Below are 17,673 nucleotides of genomic sequence, written 5' to 3'. Positions count from 1 at the left end.
AAAAGCATTTATAACTGCTATGGTCTATGAATTATTCTCTAATTGTTTCTAGGAAGCAAAGTTATACAAAAGCACCCAGTAATACCCTCATAATTGTACTGACCAGTGAGTCCACAAAGGTCATACAATCAAAATGGAAGCTCCCAGTTTCTGAAAATAAAATTCTCTTGTTTTTGCAGGTTCAGAATCTAATAATACTTTACTTCTGTAAGGACTGAATATCTCTTTTTGCTTGTCAACCATGGTGTAGAGGGCATGGCAGTTTCTAATCTAATAGCAGCAACCCTTTTGTGCAGTTTGGCACTTAAGAGTCACGCCTCATTAATTCAAGAAAACATTAATAAGGGCCTACTATTCATCGAACATTATATAAAAAGGAAAACTTAAAATATGGCATGCATGATAAAGCAACATAAGTTTGTTAACATGGGGGGGGGAAGACAAAGAAACTAACAAAGAACATCTTAATTTTGACTAGAAAGAGCCAAAAAAAGCCTTTGGACACTGATATACTGAACCTGCATCCAAGTATGTATTCACTTGGCCACAAAGAAGGGCACAGAAGTAATGACATCTAAAAGAGTATTGAGGTTGAAAACATATAAGCACATTTGGCAATGGAATTGGAAGTACTTGATTGATCATGATCTCCAAAAGGAGGGACAGTCTGTGCTTCTAAAAAGCATATTAAAAATGGTTTATATCTTTATATTCAGAAAACACAAAGGTATTTTCATAACACTGTAAAATGCTAACTGAAATAAAAATAATCTTGGCTGTGTAAGGATAATCCAAGGAAACAATCAGGGACAGGGTTGGCTTCTCCTGGCCCCAAAGACTCTTTCAGAATTTTATGTTTATCAAAAAGGAGACAGTGGGGCCAGAGATTTAGCTCAGTGGTGGCACTGCCTGCCTCACAAGTGCAAGGTCCTGAGTTCAAACCCTGATATCCCCGCCCCCGAAGGAGCCCGTGCTTTCAGTGTTTGAGGAACACTGGACTGGAACATGATGGTAGGGATGAGGCTGGAAGACAGGCATTGTGTTTCTCTGCTGTACGGTTCATCCCAAAAGAAGAACACGTGAAGCATAAAACATTCTGCATAAAAGATGAGGATCTGTTTTAATGCATTAAACTTAAAATTACATGGGCTGTTTGTCTAAGAGAGGGAGGCTAGGATTCTAGTACTGGTTTGAGTCAGCCTGATATAACAAGTGGTAGAAAAATAAATTGCTATAAATAATGTAATGAGTATTTAGAGTAAAAAAGAGAGAAAATGAAAGGAAGAGAACACAACTTTAATAAAGAACAGTATATTAAAAAGGTAGGCAAAAATGAGAAGCAACAAGAGAAATGAGGGAAATAGCATAGATGAGATCCTGAAGCATAAATTAGCCTTCAAAAGAAGCAATACCTCTTTCTCTAAAATGGGGAAAATGAGTAAACTTGGTTAATATTACTTGATCTTATAGTCTGTTTTCTGTATGGTAGGGAGGATGAAAGAGAGCCTGACACCAGTGAAGTTTCTGGCTCAATCACAGTAGGGAAAGACATAAAGCCACCCTACTAAAAAACCAAAAGCTCACACTGAGGGTTTTTCAAAAGCTGAAGTGAGACACTTGCAGTGATTCCACTTTGAATGACTGTATGCTCTTCCCATGAAGCATTCTACATGTTAATAAGAGGATTACAGATTAATAAGAGGATTAATTCAATGTTAAGGACTTGTAAAATCAGTGGGCTGAAGGATGAGGGAACAACTGCTAACAGCAGCAGTTCATACGGTGAGTGCACAAAAACATCTAAAAGAGGATGATAATGTAGAACTAAAGGGGGGCAATTAAGAAAAGAAGGCTGTGAAGAAGCTACACATTGTAGAATAAAAGTAAAAGAAAAATCAATAAAATTAAGGAAATAAAAAAGCTGGCAGGATGAGAGCTGTCATCAGTTACCTAAAGTGAGGATTTTGGAAGCCTAACTCAGGATAGTTGGGCTCAAGGTATACCCTAGGAGGAAGTTGCTGGAATGTGTGAAAATCATTTGGGCAGCAGTCTAGTGTACAGCAAGGTTTCAGACAGATCAGCCCAAGAACAGTAGGAGCTGAGGTAGACAGAAAGACAGTGAGCACGTTATCAAGTTAGGCTCCTTGACCTTTAGTATTTCACCAAGCTATTAAAAGCAAAAAATACTGAATTTTTAGTACAGTATGAAAAGATATATCCTAACGACATATGGACAAAGTTGGTTTGTATCTTTAAAAACCCAAGTTGGTTTTTAATCTTCATTACTTGAAAAAACATGCATTTTAAATAAAATAGGAAAATAATTTTTACATTTTTATAAAATATCTAAAAGAAGTTAAAAATTTTAAACGATTAGTAACACATGGCAAAATAAACATAACTGATTGTGGAGCCTTTTGTTATTTACATAATCAGAAATGAAGTGTAAATATTAGTCTTTCATTGAATTAATCTTTCATTTTGCCTACATTTATACTGCTAGGTAGTCAAAGCAACAAGGTGAGCTGATTTTAATGTTTGAAGCATGGCAAACTTCAAGACAGAAGATTAAATTTTATGTTACATATACTTTATCACAATTTAAAAAATAATCTAATGCATCAGGGAAAAGAATTATACTAAAGCTAACTTGGGTTTTCCTCACTAGTGACAGGATATCTAGTTCAAAGTGAGAAAGGATATTTATTTATATATGTATCAGTTTAGAAATTAAAAGAATCATTTCTACATAGGCTTAAGAACGTATAATGAAAGATGATGATAGTATTTTAAAAAGAGTAACCTAACCACACTGGATAGCTTTATGTAATGTTTTCAGAATGAGTGTCAGTATGTCTTCTTTTCTGAAACTTTTTTCCATTTCATGGGTCTTTTTGTCTTTCTGACTGAAAAAGACTAGACAGACTACTAGTTACAGCGATGCTGGAAGAAGTTTAAAATTTGTTTCGCATTTGTTGTATTCCACTCTTGTTCTTTCAGGGGTCCTTCACAAACAGATACATACTTTTTCAAAATTTTTTCTCCTACTTCTCGAAAATCCAAGGGTTCTTTGTGTGTAGTGCAGCTGGCTCCGGAAATACCAGTATCTACTTCATGATTATCTGGCTGCTGATCTGCACAATGCTTCAATCCCCAGTAGCACATTTCTCCACTGTACATCATCGCCAGCAAATGGATGTCACTAAATATTCCTGAGAAGGTCATTGATGTTGACATATTAGAATTACAGGTTTAGAAGAAACTCTAGTTATTAAAATACTAGTAAATTCCTTGTCATTAGGCACTGTTCATCTCATTTAATAACACTTAAAGAGCACAACATCACAAATATAACCCCAATTTAACCAGCTCTTCTATTTTACCTATATAAGAGAATAGCATATTGACAAAAACAGAATATTGTTAAACATTTTTTTTTAAAGAAATGTTTAAGTATTCTTAAATGTTTTTTGGGGGTGGGGTCCTTTCAATGACCTTCAATTTTATCAGTGGAACCCCTCATAGAAATATACCTCAAATTCTATATACACCTTTTGAATATTCAAAGTCTTTGAATTTCATTCATGTATACAACTCTTATTCTGGTGTATGCACTGGGATTGCTGATGTAGCAAGTCATATATCATATACCTAATATATCTCTCTAAGAGTATAACAAAGGTATCATGTGCCAAATATCTTTGAAAATATATTATTTAAATTATCAAAGATGTTAACTATATACAACATATTTTGTACTCCTAGGAGAGAGAAATGAACTGCAAAATTTTCATCAAAAGTTGAATGAAGAGCCGGGGATTTAGCTCAGTGGTTCCACTGACTGCCTTGCAAGCATAAGGACCTGAGCTCAATCCCCAGCACCAAAAAAAAAAGTTGAATGCATTCTTCATTCTTCTTATTCAGTAGATAGTTACATAATTAAACATTTATATTATACAAAGTATATTATACAAAGTAATTTAGTAAGAAGATAAATGAACCTAGAATCAAAAGATCTGGGTATGAATTACTGGCTTTTGACTTTAAGCAACATATGAAAGCTCTCTGAGACTCAATTTATAAATCTGAAAAATTACGATTCCATATACCCTACACGATTTAGCATATTCTTAAGGAATGTGCGCAACTGAAATGTTTAAGTTTCATAAAACAAAGTGTCACTAAAATACATGATTATTTAACTTCTTAAGGTCACCGAAGTATAAATGATTTATACTCATATGAGGTGCTTGCGTTTCTAGAAAAGGTTACCTCAAGTAAATGAGTATAATAATCTCAACTGTTCACCTTGTATGGTTTAAAAGAAATTGACTACGATGATGTTTTAAGCCAACTGCAAGCTTTGTAGTTTCAGAATTTTCCTTCTAGCTATGACCTTCACTTCACCTCAAACTCAACTTATAACATATTAGCAAGAGAGGCAATAGTTGCAGTAGAATTGCTGACTCATTAGAATATTATATCAATAAAGCAAAAACCATTAAATAGAATGTGACGCTTGCATTCATGAAAATAGACTATATCATATTTTGTATATATAAAATAACCTTAATTTAATTTAATAAGTATAACATATATTTCAAAAGAAAAGCATTTCCTTTTATTCCTTTGTAGCTAATCCTCAAAGAAAAACATAGTTAAAACAGTAGATATTATTCAGAATTTTCTATTAGATATGGCATATCACTGAATGTACATCTTTTTTATTTGTGTGATCCCACTGTAATCCCTAGAAACAAACAAACAACAGACACAGTGGAAAGGAGTAAGGACAGAAGTAAAACTGGAAGAATGGTTAAACTTTTAAGCAGACTAGAATCTCCTTAAGGGAGGAGCTAAAATGTTTCATAAAGTGAAACCAGGGAACTGGGGGTGAGAAATGTTGTCTAAGGGAGACTGGAGAGCCAATCTATGCCCCGCTTTTTAGGTTAGTTTCATTTTTTGTATGAGCAAGAACACCAAAGTACACAGATCATCTATAGTAAAGTGTTACTAGAAAATGAATGGTTATATGCCAAAAAGTGTTTCTCAAACTTTAGTTTGCATTAGAATTAATTATCTGGCAGACTTACTAAAATGCTACCTAATGGGCCTCCACCTTGGAATTTCAGATTCAGGCACAGGGTAGAAGCTATAAATCTGTACTTTTTAAAAGAAATTTCTATGACCTACAGGATGCTGCTGCTGTTAGTGGTTGTCAACAGACTACTACTCTCAGAACTATCAGAGGAACAGGGCACTAGGGATGTAGCTTAACGACCAGTAGAGTACTTGCCTGCCTTGTGTGAGGCCCTGGTTTCAATCCCCAGTACCACAAAATAAAAAACATAGAACATGCCTGTGATTTTGGCACTCTGGAATGCTAAGGTAGGAGGTTTACAAGTTCAAGCCAAACCAGGACTTGTCTCAAAAAATTTAAAAAATGGATGAGGATATAGCTCAATGTGAAGGCCCTGGGTTCAATCCCAAGGACTAGAAAATTTTCTTTAAAATATCAGAGAAAGAGATACATTATGTATGCTTTTCTTCTCTACTCCCATAAGGAGTTCAATAATCTAGTGATACAAACTGCTTTTATGAATTTTTCTCAACTTTTTTTCTGTTAATACTCAGAATGTTTTTTTCAATAAAACACTTAATTCTGTATGTGAATGTCCATGGTGAATGCACATGTAATGGCAGGCAGAGTATATGTGACATGGAGAGGTGTGGACAGGGAAGGAGAAGGAATATAATCCATGAAATGAGACTGAGAAAATAACATGACTTCCACAGAAAACAGGTATAGATTGTTATCTTATGTCCAAATCTACCTGCAATCTAATAATTTACTGAGCTTACTCAAAATAGACTCCTCACCTTCATATACTGAATGAAACCTGCATGGCGCACACAAGATCTGTATCTTTAATAAACTGTCAAGGATATTAGTAATACCAGTTTAGAGCTGCCCTTTATGGGATCTAAAATTCAGGTTCTACCTTAAACAATAGATTAAAAGGCTACAGCAGTAGGAAGGTCCCCAAGAATATTTTTGAAAAGGCAAAACCAGGACAAGGTGGGGTATGCCTGGAATCCTTATATGTGAAAGGCTGACACAGGAGGATCACCTTAAGTTTGAGGCCATCCTCGGCTACATAGTGAATCCAATTTCAAAAGTGGGGGTGCAAAAACCAAGAATCTGAAAGCTGGACAGGATTTTGATTCACTCCATTTGACTCTAGTTATATTCTGATAAGGCTATTTTTACAAGCCTATTATCTGATAAGGCTGTGTCCAAAGATCCTCTGGCCCCCACTTCACAGAGAAGTGAGGCTAAGGAGTAAAATGGTAACTTGTGGAGGCTTATGCATACACTGCTTGGTAATTTTTAATAGTCGAAAATTTATGTCCAATACAACTCTTTTCTCTTGTAAGTATCAAATGTAACTAACCATAGTAAGCATACATTGCCTTGAGCTTTGCCTAAACTTAGGAAAATCTGGCCAAGAAGAAATCTGACTACCAAAATAGTTTGATGCTTAACAGAATCTTATTCTCTCCAAATATCAGAATTATTCAGAATACTAAGAACTTTTTAACTTAAATATTGTTTCTTCCTAAAGATTAAGGATTACATCGAAGACTAGCTAATAAAAAATAATTAGATTTTCTCTTATGGGGGTCTTAGGAAAAATTCAACCAATGAAAAGTCAGTTTCCTAACTCTCAATATAATCATGCAGAGAGATGGACATGGGCAAAGCAACCTTCTTTAGGTGAGAAGTTGACAGCATAAGATGACTGAATACTGTGGCAAAATTGCTTTAGCAATTTTGTTCATTTTCCCTGGAAAATTCTTTAAGACTACATCTGACCCTTTTGACTCCCCTGCTGAAAAAGCAATTGAAGCTAGAGGCTAATTAATATATTTTCAAAATATGACTGAAGAGAAGGCACTAGTATCATACATCTACTGAAGAAAAAATTTCCAGGCCAGAGTACTTGGCTTTTCAACAGAACAGGATAATGAGAAAAACAGGTGAGTTTCCTTGGTTCTAAATAGGCTTCGATTCTCTTTCTCACCTTCTTCCTTTCAACAGTGTCCCTCCCAGTTTTAGAGTTCAATAGAGTCTGTCCAAGTAGGTCAGACAGAGATTTTTATAAAGCTATTTTCAATGTCTCTAATTAACTATCTGGAATAGCTAATAACTAATATATACTTTCCATGAATTTATCAAAATACCCAGTTTGTCAAAATGTCACATCCAACGAAGGAACTGTTTGTATTCACAGTAAATTGTTAGGATACTCTGAATTAATCAAATAACAATTTTTGGACACCATTAGTCAAATGTTACTGCCATTTAAATCACCTTTTTATTTTTAAGAAATGTTTTCAAACAAAAAAGCCTAAAGAAACTAACAAAGAAATAGGAAAAATTAAAATATATTTAAAATTATAGAATTTTCTATATGAAATTTTCTTATTATTGCTCGTATTTCTTTATTCCCCACAAAAATTTCAGATGAAGTATAAGCAAAGAAAGTTTACTTGTATGATTTAGGGTCACCAGCAGCTATGTGAGCCTGAGTAGGTCACTAACCAATACTCTGGGAGGATAAGGAAGTAGATCCTGAGTAATTTAGTAAGACCCTGTCTCAAAAAGTAAAAATGAACTAAGAATGTAGCTTAGTGCAAAGGCCTTGGGTTCAATCCCTAGTGCCATCAAAAAGAAAAAAAAAAGTGATGGTAAAAGTAAGTTCTCCCTCATACTTCAGACTAAAACTGAAAAGCTGCTTCATATCCAGTTCCTAGAATTTTCAAGCACAAAGATGTTTATGGCAGAAACTTAAAGTTGCCACCCACTATTCATTCACTTCCCCTATCTTAGTAAAGAATCTTAACTTGAGATGACAAAGCATCAAGTTAGGACTATACTTCCCAGGTCTCCTTACAACTAGGTATAGTCATCTGATAAATCTGACCTATAAAATATAGGTTGAAATGTTGTAAGAAACTTCTGAGAAGGCTGCTCTAAAGGAGCTAACTTAGCTGAAAGAAATTTCTTTCTGTCATTGCCACATCCTGAAACACAGATGAGATGGAAGGTGCTCCAGAAGCATCTAGGGATACAGAGAATGGAAACAATGCATGCTGCACAACTCTAGAAGTATTTACATTTTCTATATAAAGTACTTTCCTCTGAAGTTTAAGTGCTCTGGTTCTGAAAATGAGAGAAAAAGTACATGATGATATCACAAAACCATTGTACCAGTTCTGAGACTTTATTATGTGAAAGAGGTCTAAATATCTACCTTGTTTAGAAATTGTTTCTACTCTGATAGAAGTTCAGGTCTAATCTGGTTCTGCTACAGTGACGTATGATGCAAAATAAATAAAAGTGACATGATACAAAACTCTCCAAAAATTATTAATCAAAAGATTAGAATACAAATATTTATATTATGTGAAAATATTTTAATCCTTGAATTTCTTAAAATGTTTTTTTTTTACTATAATCCAGTTTAAATTTTATTTAAATTAAAATAAAATCTAAGAAAAATCTAAAAAAGAGATTACATTACCTGCACTCAGTAATTTAGCTGTGTCTAGGTCTTGGAAAGAAACTCCTTCATTTAACTGGAAAGGACACCGATAGTTTAGCATCTGTAGCAAGTAACTGATCCCATCAACAAGGTACTGAATAAAAATCAAAGCCAAAGAATTGAAAGTTTTATATGCAGACATACATAAACTTCAACTAGTATATTTTTCCATTCTTTAGTTAAGAGCAAATGGACTAATATACAGATAAATCTAATGTTTATTACATTTCAGTGGTCCCAGCAACTCCCAAGATTTTAAAAATACAAGTAGTGAGTATTGAGTATGCAAAAAAGGGGGGAGGGGAGAAAATGCTAATATGCTTCACTAATATACTGGTCACAATGTTATCAGAGGGAAAGAAGGTAAGCTACAATAAAGAAGTGTTTTAAAACAAAATATATGTATGTGATTTAGAAACATCTGAAAGTGTGGCCTCTCATTTCCAAGTCCAAGTCCTGAGTTAGAATACATAGTGATACAATACTAAGATCCAGTACTTTGGATTTAATGATTTGTTCAGAATGGGCAAGACAAACAAGAGGGCTGTAACTTTCTTGGAGCAGGGTCATGTGGGTTCTTGAAGAATGATCTGCTGGCAGAGAGGCTCAAAACACAGTATTTTCTTTGGGTTAAAAAAGAAATAAGCAGAGAAACTAATATAGTTTCTCTTTAAAAAAATAAAAATCTAGAATGTTAAAAAAAAAGCATGAGAAACACCCAGAATGACAAAGTGCTTTCACATGTTACTTTATTTAATCTTCACAGCAATTCTAATTTCTTTAAAATTATACAGCTAGTAAGTAAAAGACCTAGTAATATAACAAACACAACTTTTTGAAACTGACAGATGTCAATAACTAAAAATGTATAAGAAATATCACTTTACCTTTTTAAGCAAACTAGATTTCCTTAAGAGCCACTCTCTTCTCTTAGTCAGAGAATGGCAATACATATACAGTAGGGCTCCTCGTCTCCAAGAGAGACATTCCAATAGCTCATCCCCAAGCAAACTGCAATGCTGAAACACAAAACAGATACGGCTAAAAAGAGAAACCTCATTTCTGTAGCAGGCAAATTGCAAACACTTGAGTAATCAAAAAATAAAAACAACCCTCATTTCACAAAACGTGCCCATGTTTTGCTACATGTACAAGAATGCCCATCTTTGAATCAAGTAGAAATAGAAATATACTGCTACATTAAAATTAAAATATCTCTTCAATTTACAGTTTTTAAAAGGTTTTTAAAAACTTTGGTAGTGAATTCTAACATACCACTAATATATGTAGTACATAATCTGATTTTCAAAAAAATCTTTCAGAAATGTTACTTGAATAATATTCTTCAGTGGAAGTGAGAAATTGAGTAAGAATTATATTACTAGAATAAGACAATGAAAAGTTACACAAAAATAATTTTAATAACTCAAAATTCTTTAAATTGTGGATGATTTGTTTCGTTAGCTTTCCATAATAAATATACAAAGCCAAGAAAATATCTACATAATTAAAGGTGAGAAATTATTTGCTTAAAAGAGTATCTAGGACTAAAGATGTAAACCAGCGAATCATTTAATTAGAGATGACTATGAAAACTATGTGAACAGGAGAGTATTAGAATGGAACACTTTTGGAGAGTGCCTATATTTCCAGAATGGAGGAGAAGAGAGATGCTAAGGAAATAGCAAGAGAAGCCTTCTCAGAGACAAAGGAGAAAAGAGTTTACAAGCGTTCCAAGGAACTGGGTGAAAAGGCAGCAGATGTTCAGGAGGATCAGGACAACAAACGTAGTAGCTTACTAGTGACCTTCCAAAAGAAAGAATTTGCAACAGAAAAAGAAGTAAAAGTAGGGGATATTTATGTTAAAAAAAATGATGGCTAGGCATGGTGGCACATGCCTGTAATCCAAGCACTCAGGACACTGACGCAGGAAGATTACTGAGAACTCCAGGACAGCCTGGGCTACATGAGGTCAAGGCCAGCCTGAACTACATAGTGAGATCCTGGCTAAAAAAAAAAGCAAACAAAAAGCACAATATAACAAAACAAAAACCCAAACAGACAAATAATAAAAAGGACAATTACTAGGTAAACAATTATGAGTCTGTTATGAAAATATTCTGAAAATATTTAGTAAAATATGATACTGTACTGTGACATTGTTCTGTAGTGTTAAGTTCTCTTATCTCCCTCTTTCAATCTTAAAACAGAAATAAAAGTACATTTAAAAAGGAAAAAATAGAGCTGGGGATTTAGCTCAGTGGTCTGGCAACTGCCTCACAAGCACAAGGACCTGAGTTCGATCCCCAGTACAAAAAAAATAAATAAAAAGGAAAAAACAGCCTTGAAAGAGCAGGGTAGCAAGAACTAGCAGCATCCCCCGCCCCATAATCCATAGTGCAAAACTTACTTTTGGATGAATATTATTTTCTCTAACTAAAATCTCTGGTTCTGAAAGAAAACTGATAAGCTCTTTTACTTTCTGTGAAGAGGAGTCTTCAGGAAAATCTTCATCTACTAGCTTGTTCTCCTCAAAATATGTCATGTCCAAAATTGCCTAAAAAGATTAAAAAGAATCTATAAATGACTTAAACTCGAAACAATGAGCTCTTTAGTTTTAACTTCATATACATAGATGCTTTAGTAGACATTAAAATCTTTTAGCATATTATTTAAATTTGGCAGGTAGGCAAAATGACTATAATTTCAGACATTATAGAAAACTTCAGATGTATTCTACTAAAATACTGGATTAATGATTATCTTATTTCTCTCAAGAAGTAAAATTGAGATTTATGTTTTAATTAGTGTTACTCATATATAATTATTAAAGATGACAGAAATTATATATTTTTGCTATTTATGCATATATAATCCCTGAACCTCCTTTAGTTTTGTATATTGGATCTTCAGAGAATTAATTTTCCTAAATGCACAACCAATGAGGGATATATATCTTAACACCCAACAATGGAAGTATATAACAACAAGTGCAGATCAAACTCTAAGCCCAGCAATCCTAAATACAAGCAATGCTCTGTTCAAGCACATTAGATCTTCCTAATCTTTTTCTAAAATCAGGTGGATTAAGAAAAAGAAAACTAAAGTCTAGTATCGGTTCTAAATCTAATCACCCCTGCCTAACCAAGAACAATTTTAACCCAAGTTAATTTTATGTTTTTTGAACCTCAGTTTTTTCAATGATAAAATGATAAATTGAACTAATGCCTTTCAAGTCTTTGCTTTGAAAAGAAAATGAATATAAATAAAATACTTGAAACATTACATAACACACGGTAATATTTAAGTGGTACATGTAACTATGTGGAAGGCCGATGTCAGAAAAGATACCAGTATCCTATGGAACATGATCTGTTGATTTAAATCATAAGTAGGATTCAAGGGAATATGGAAAATTTAAATCTGTATATGTAAATCTTTTGGCTTATTCTTCAAAACAAGTTAAAAAGTTTGGGACGCCCTTATCTGAAAGAAATGACGTCTACCATAAGTAGATAAAAAAGTCTTCTGAAAGCAAAGAAAGCCAGGCAAACGTCCTGCCAAACTAAAGTAGTTTTTAGAGGTTTGTTAATATCTGTTATAGGATCATTTAGCCATGATGTCTAGAGATAGAAACCATCTGTATAAGGTACCTCCTAACAGACAGCAAAGTCCCAAGCATAAAGCTGCTATAAATGCACACTTTGGAAACAATTAGGTACTCTAGTTTCTATAATCATTGCATCTTTATTATCCTTAGCAATAAAGGGTACATGAAAGCACTTTATTAACTACAAAGTACAATATAAATGTTAGTTACCATATGAAATTGTATTTCTTAATGTCAGATTACCTCAGTAGGATTTGCAAAAACTAACAAAATAGGTGTTGTCCTCTTACAGGCCTAAATTTGGAAGCGAAGTAAAAGAAAAAGGGGAGAATAGAAAAATCTATAAATGTGTATGACAGTAGCATGGGGAATCATTTAAAGAATACAAAGGAAAAATGAATTTCAGAAACAAACAGTGCTTTTAATAATCCCCTACTCCCTCTGGAATCAAGACTTTAAGATCTACTGTGCATTAGTATTCTGATTAATTATTCATAGAGAAACCATTCTGTTATCCAAAAGGTATTTTTGTGGATCCCTATCAACACACCTAATAAATCTCAACCGTTAGGATACTGCTTCAAAGTGTCAAGTCTAAATGCTTTAAACCTACAGTATTTTTTACAAATAGATCACATTTTAAAATTGCAGTCAACATCTGTTTCAATACCTGTGTGTAAAGTTCTAGAAGATTGGATGGATTTGAACATTCTTTCTCTTCTCCACATAAGAGTTTCAACTTTTCTAGAGCTGCAGAGGCCCGAATTAAAAAATGATCTTTAAAAATAAAAACATGATGATTACTTCACATAGATTCTGACTGCCATTTAAACAAAGTTATAGATCTGAAATGATTAAATAAAATGATATTATGGCATATGGAGGAACAGCAAGGCACTAATAATATCTTAGCCAAAGCACGAAATACATCATAATGCTGAATTGTAATTAAATAAAGTTATCACGGAAATTTTTCTAGAAAGCAAGACTAAAACCTTTTTTTATTTAGTTTTAACATTTCTTAAGTGTAGTTTGTATTCTCATGATGCTTCTTTTATAATGCTAGTGCACTAAAAATGTTAATAGTATAAATTCTGTATATAAATCTACAAAAAGCATTTCCCCAAAAAATATGTAAGTTCATAAACATAATTGAAAATGTTTCCTAAAAGGGTCAATTAAATCAAATGCTTCATAAAGTATCACCACCACCATGAGCAGTTATAACTTTATCACAATGTTTGTCACAGTTGCAACTAAAATTACATAATGCCTGCATTTATTTTATTTCTTTAAAAGTTAGAAATGGGATAGATTACTTCATTTCCTCAAAACCTGGAAGAAAAGACACAAAATACTTCTGATACGCCCACTAATCATAACACACCCAATCTCCCTTTCACCGTTTTCTAGTTTTCGCTTTCTGTCATACTCCTCTATCATTTCAGCTCTTTTTATGTGTTCACACCAAAGTACTGTCTACCCTTCTGCAACACCTCTTGCAGTACAATTTAGATATGCGTACTACAGTATAAGACACTAAAGTCCTTCAGTTTACCCGTCAGTGCGTCTCTGAAATATAAACCCCTTTCTCTTAATCGGCAAATGAAAAGATAATGTAACACGTACTATGGGCCCATCTAATCCAGCCTCTACAATAAAACAAAGATAGCTGTTCTATGCTGAGGACAAAGCATTATTAGGTTGTACCCACTGGTAACACATGAAGACCTTCAGTTTTCCCACTAAGGACTAACTTGTACCTTTACCAGATTCTCATTGCTATAAGATCTTTATTCACTTGAACTGAAAGCTACTTTTTTAATAGTCTCCCCATGTCTCCTCAGGTCAGAAGTACTAACCATACAACCCGGAAGAAAAGATTCTACTGTGAACCAAAAATATGTGCAATACAGCACTCTTTATGTGCTTCAAGACTTTGGTAATACTGCCTTAACTTGAGAGCTTATTTTAAATGTAAGAACTTGCACTGAATTCACTAAACAATTGGTGAAGAAGTATGTGGGTAAATCTGGTGGTACAACTCATTTTGAGAAAATCCATAAAAATGCAGTATTTTTATTAGAAATACTTAGTCAAAGTAATAATTAAAAAGATAAAAGATGAAAGTCATTTTTATATAATGTCTGGGAAAAGTCCCACTCACAGCATATCCCCACACAGGAAACATATTATGCTTGTGTTCATACAGTAAGAAGTGAACAAAAATTAGCCAGCAGTAAAAAAGAGTATTCTTCAATGGAATCATGTATAGCTGTATCTGGTCTAATTAAGACAATAGGAACTATCAATCCCTACAACCTAATATAAACATATACTTGTTACATTAAGGGACAATTTTGGAAGATTTGGGAAAAGAATGACAAATTTAATTCAAATATATGCAGCCTTGTTTAATTATAATTAAGAAAATATTACTGGTAATACTTAAAGAGTAACAGCTCATGATGTAGACAGTTACTATTTTAATTTAATTTTAGTAAAATTTCAGAAGTATAAAGCCTCCAAAAAATATACAACACTGACTTACTGTCAGGCTTCAGTCTAGGCTGAATTAAAGAATTCTTCCAAATGAAATTAATGATGGATTTTGAGTTCAGTGATAAATTAGCGAACAACATTCTTTGATCTCTTTCGACTGATACAAATAGAATTGGATTTAATGGCAAGATGGATACATTTTCGGGTAGTAATTACTACCATCTATGTACTATTCATGTGAATCCTAGGATTCACCTACTACAAACCAAAAAAGAGGTCAGCTTCAGCACGGTCTGTAGGTCTTTCAAAAACATATTCCTAGGAAGAGTTAAGCCAGCAAACAATCTTCCCTAAAACTAGTTCATTTTATCATAGGCCCTATTCCCAAAACCCTATTCAATAAACTCGTCAACTATTCAATCACTTGGGAAAATATCCCATTACTGTTTTCCTGTGGATCAGATGACTAAATGAGTCAGCCCACATCAGTTTTAAAACTTGTCCATAGTAAAAATCACAAAACTCAAAAGGAGTCATTAGAAGGAGGCAGCTGAGACATAATGAAAAGAGATGTGGATCTGAAGTCAGAATATTGAGGTAATTCTTAAGCCAACTTTTCCTAAGGTCAGCCCTTTTCAAAACAAGTGTTCTAACACAGTGCCCTTATAAGAATACTATATGCATATTAGCGCCCTTATGAAAATATATCAAAGAATCCTCTAAAATACACCAATGTAAAGCTCTTCTAGAATATAGGTAACAATTGAGTTTTGAATAAAAAACATACAGTGAAAATTTACACCACAAGATTTAAAGAATGGAATTGTAATATTTGTCTTTTTTTTTTTATTGGATGCGAAACCACCATTTGAGTACTCTCACGCAGTTTAACCATTTATTTAAATGTTCATGTATAACTTTCTCTAGTCGTTACCAAGATCTGGCGCGACCAGATGTAAAGACAAAGTTCATGGATTATGAAAACTGCGGCTTGCGAAGCAAGTGTCTTGGCAATGTGAGTTCGCTAAGGAGGGAGCAGCGAGCGTCAGAGGGCTCAAGACCTCGGACAGCGACGATCTAGGACCCCACCCCCACCCCTGCCACCCCTACAGGCCGCAGCATCCAGCCCGTAACACAAACTGAGCACCAAACCAGAACGACCACCCTCCCGCCCGCATCCCTCGCTACGCTCCCTCACCGTCTTCTCCCGCGGCTTCACTTAGTTGCTGTATGTGAGCCTGAGCCAGGTCACCGAGCTCTTCCACTCGCCTCACCACACTGAAAACTGCGACCTCCATGGCCACAAAGGGCGTCGCGCCCCGGCCACGTGACCGTGCCAGCCTCAGATCAGCTGATTCCCACAGCATGGGCGGGGTGTGAGAGAGGAGCTCGCCTGGCTTGTGGGCGGAGACATCAGCTCCAGCGGAGGGCGGGTCCAAATCTGAAAAGGTCCTTCCGGGTTATATTCCGCCCCACCCCTCGCCCCATAATTCTGTGCGGAGAGATTGTTAAGGCGTTTGGGACGCACCGGCACACCTCTCTCCTGCCTTCTTCTCTAAACCAATCGGGAACCACCCGTGCCACAAGCTGATCCAATGAATTGACAGCTCTCTCCGGTCACTGGAACAAGAGCGCGCCAGCTACTAGCTGTCAGGAAGAGGGCGGACCCGAAGTGGTGGAAAAAGGATTATCGGGTTTGGACTTGTAAAGAAAGGTTGCCAAAAATAAAGTGATGTTTATTTTACTTACAAGTCAACGAGAGGCTCTCTAAGACTGAGAGGAGAGCTCCAGACTCTGGTGTTAGTTCCCGATCTTTGTGGTCATTTTTATAAATCTGAATGTTAGCAGTCGACCTTGCCTAACAGCGCTATTTTACGCATGACGTCTATCCTTCAAGAAAAAAAATGTGTAACGTCTATTTTGCATTTCCTGCCTGCTTTCTTGCTTCTGGTCAAACAAATCTTTAACCCTGTTTATTGGTTTTACAGTGTGACCTGATATATGTTCAATAATTTATGCCCTATCTTATTTCCTATGAAAGGTATTGGGTTGTTTTAAATAAAAATTTCTACAAGTAGGGAAATAGTATGTGATTCACAGTTACTTCACTAACTTGCCTTTGTAACAGTTTCTTCCTTGGTCAATTCACTCTAAATGTACAGGACAAGAATCCTGTATTATGTATGCTCAGTGCCTGGTATGAATAGAAGGCGCATAAGTTTTCACAAAATGTTTATTAACTCTAGTTATAACCAAGAAGCTGAAGGCCAAGAAAGTTTCACTAGATGATCAAAGTGGGCTAAAGAATCAAAACTTTGATAAGCATTGGAACAACAAAGTGTCAAAATTTATGTATATACTCTAAATAAAATTTATAACTCTAATGCATAAAATAACCACAAACAGGAAACATTTAACACTGGGAATTATTACTCAGCTGATATCCTGGTGTGTACCTATTTTCAGAAATATCTGAAGGAAATCTGAGAGTACATAACTCAGTCCTTCATTTCCAGCTAAAGAAAATGAAGAGAATGAGACTGTTCACCCTTCCAAACAGAATACGTGCTTCTGTGATTTGTCCAAGATGATATTAACACAAGTACCCATAAAGAGCTGTCTCATCAAAGAGATGTAGGTAACAGTCAGCCATTACCATACCTACTAAATGAAATGCTTATGCTTAAAGATGGAGAATCCCTTTTCTAGAAAAGCTGGTATTCTTCAAGTTATAGTTATCATTACTTTAGGAAACTCATATTTATAAAATATACAATGCTAATAAGTCACTCTCAATGTACCTAAAATACTTTCTAATAGCAATAATTGATCTCATTTCTCCCATTTCCCTCTCCATTGATATGTAATGGATAAAATCTAATTACAAAAAAAAATTTCTAAGGATTTTTATTTAAAAAGTAAAGTATTTTTTAAATATAATATTCTTTTTTT

General features: G+C 34.5%; 1 protein-coding gene across 2 annotated transcripts; it reads right to left on the bottom strand.

Annotated features, from left to right (window-relative positions):
- Positions 1-2,141: 2,141 nt before the first annotated feature.
- Positions 2,142-16,130, bottom strand: CUNH5orf51 (chromosome unknown C5orf51 homolog). 2 transcript variants are annotated; one of them, XM_010633878.3, is made up of 6 exons: positions 15,920-16,130; positions 12,890-12,996; positions 11,020-11,166; positions 9,497-9,628; positions 8,589-8,703; positions 2,142-3,212 (listed from the first exon to the last, which is right to left on the bottom strand). In XM_010633878.3, the coding sequence occupies exons 1-6, from the start codon at positions 16,086-16,088 to the stop codon at positions 2,929-2,931; spliced, it is 954 nt and encodes a 317-aa protein (XP_010632180.1). In that variant the 5' UTR covers positions 16,089-16,130; the 3' UTR covers positions 2,142-2,928. The 2 variants fall into 2 exon arrangements, with proteins under 2 accessions (XP_010632180.1, XP_033616636.1); XM_033760745.1 differs by having other exon boundaries at positions 8,589-8,643.
- Positions 16,131-17,673: the final 1,543 nt, after the last annotated feature.

The sequence above is a fragment of the Fukomys damarensis genome, unplaced genomic scaffold (assembly GCF_012274545.1).
Source record: "Fukomys damarensis isolate Sample0158 unplaced genomic scaffold, DMR_v1.0_HiC HiC_scaffold_1, whole genome shotgun sequence".
Lineage (NCBI taxonomy): Eukaryota > Metazoa > Chordata > Mammalia > Rodentia > Bathyergidae > Fukomys > Fukomys damarensis.
This window is presented reverse-complemented; position numbering and strand designations above follow the sequence as displayed.

Excerpts from the sequence above, each read along its gene's own strand:
- CUNH5orf51 (XM_010633878.3), bottom strand. The coding sequence starts at position 16,088 with ATGCTGTGGGAATCAGCTGATCTGAGGCTGGCACGGTCACGTGGCCGG. Across the intron at positions 11,167-12,889 it reads TTCTAGAACTTTACACACAG|GCAATTTTGGACATGACATA; the intron begins GTATTGAAACAG and ends TAATCTTTTTAG. Across the intron at positions 8,704-9,496 it reads AATCTAGTTTGCTTAAAAAG|TACCTTGTTGATGGGATCAG; the intron begins GTAAAGTGATAT and ends ATTTTTATTCAG.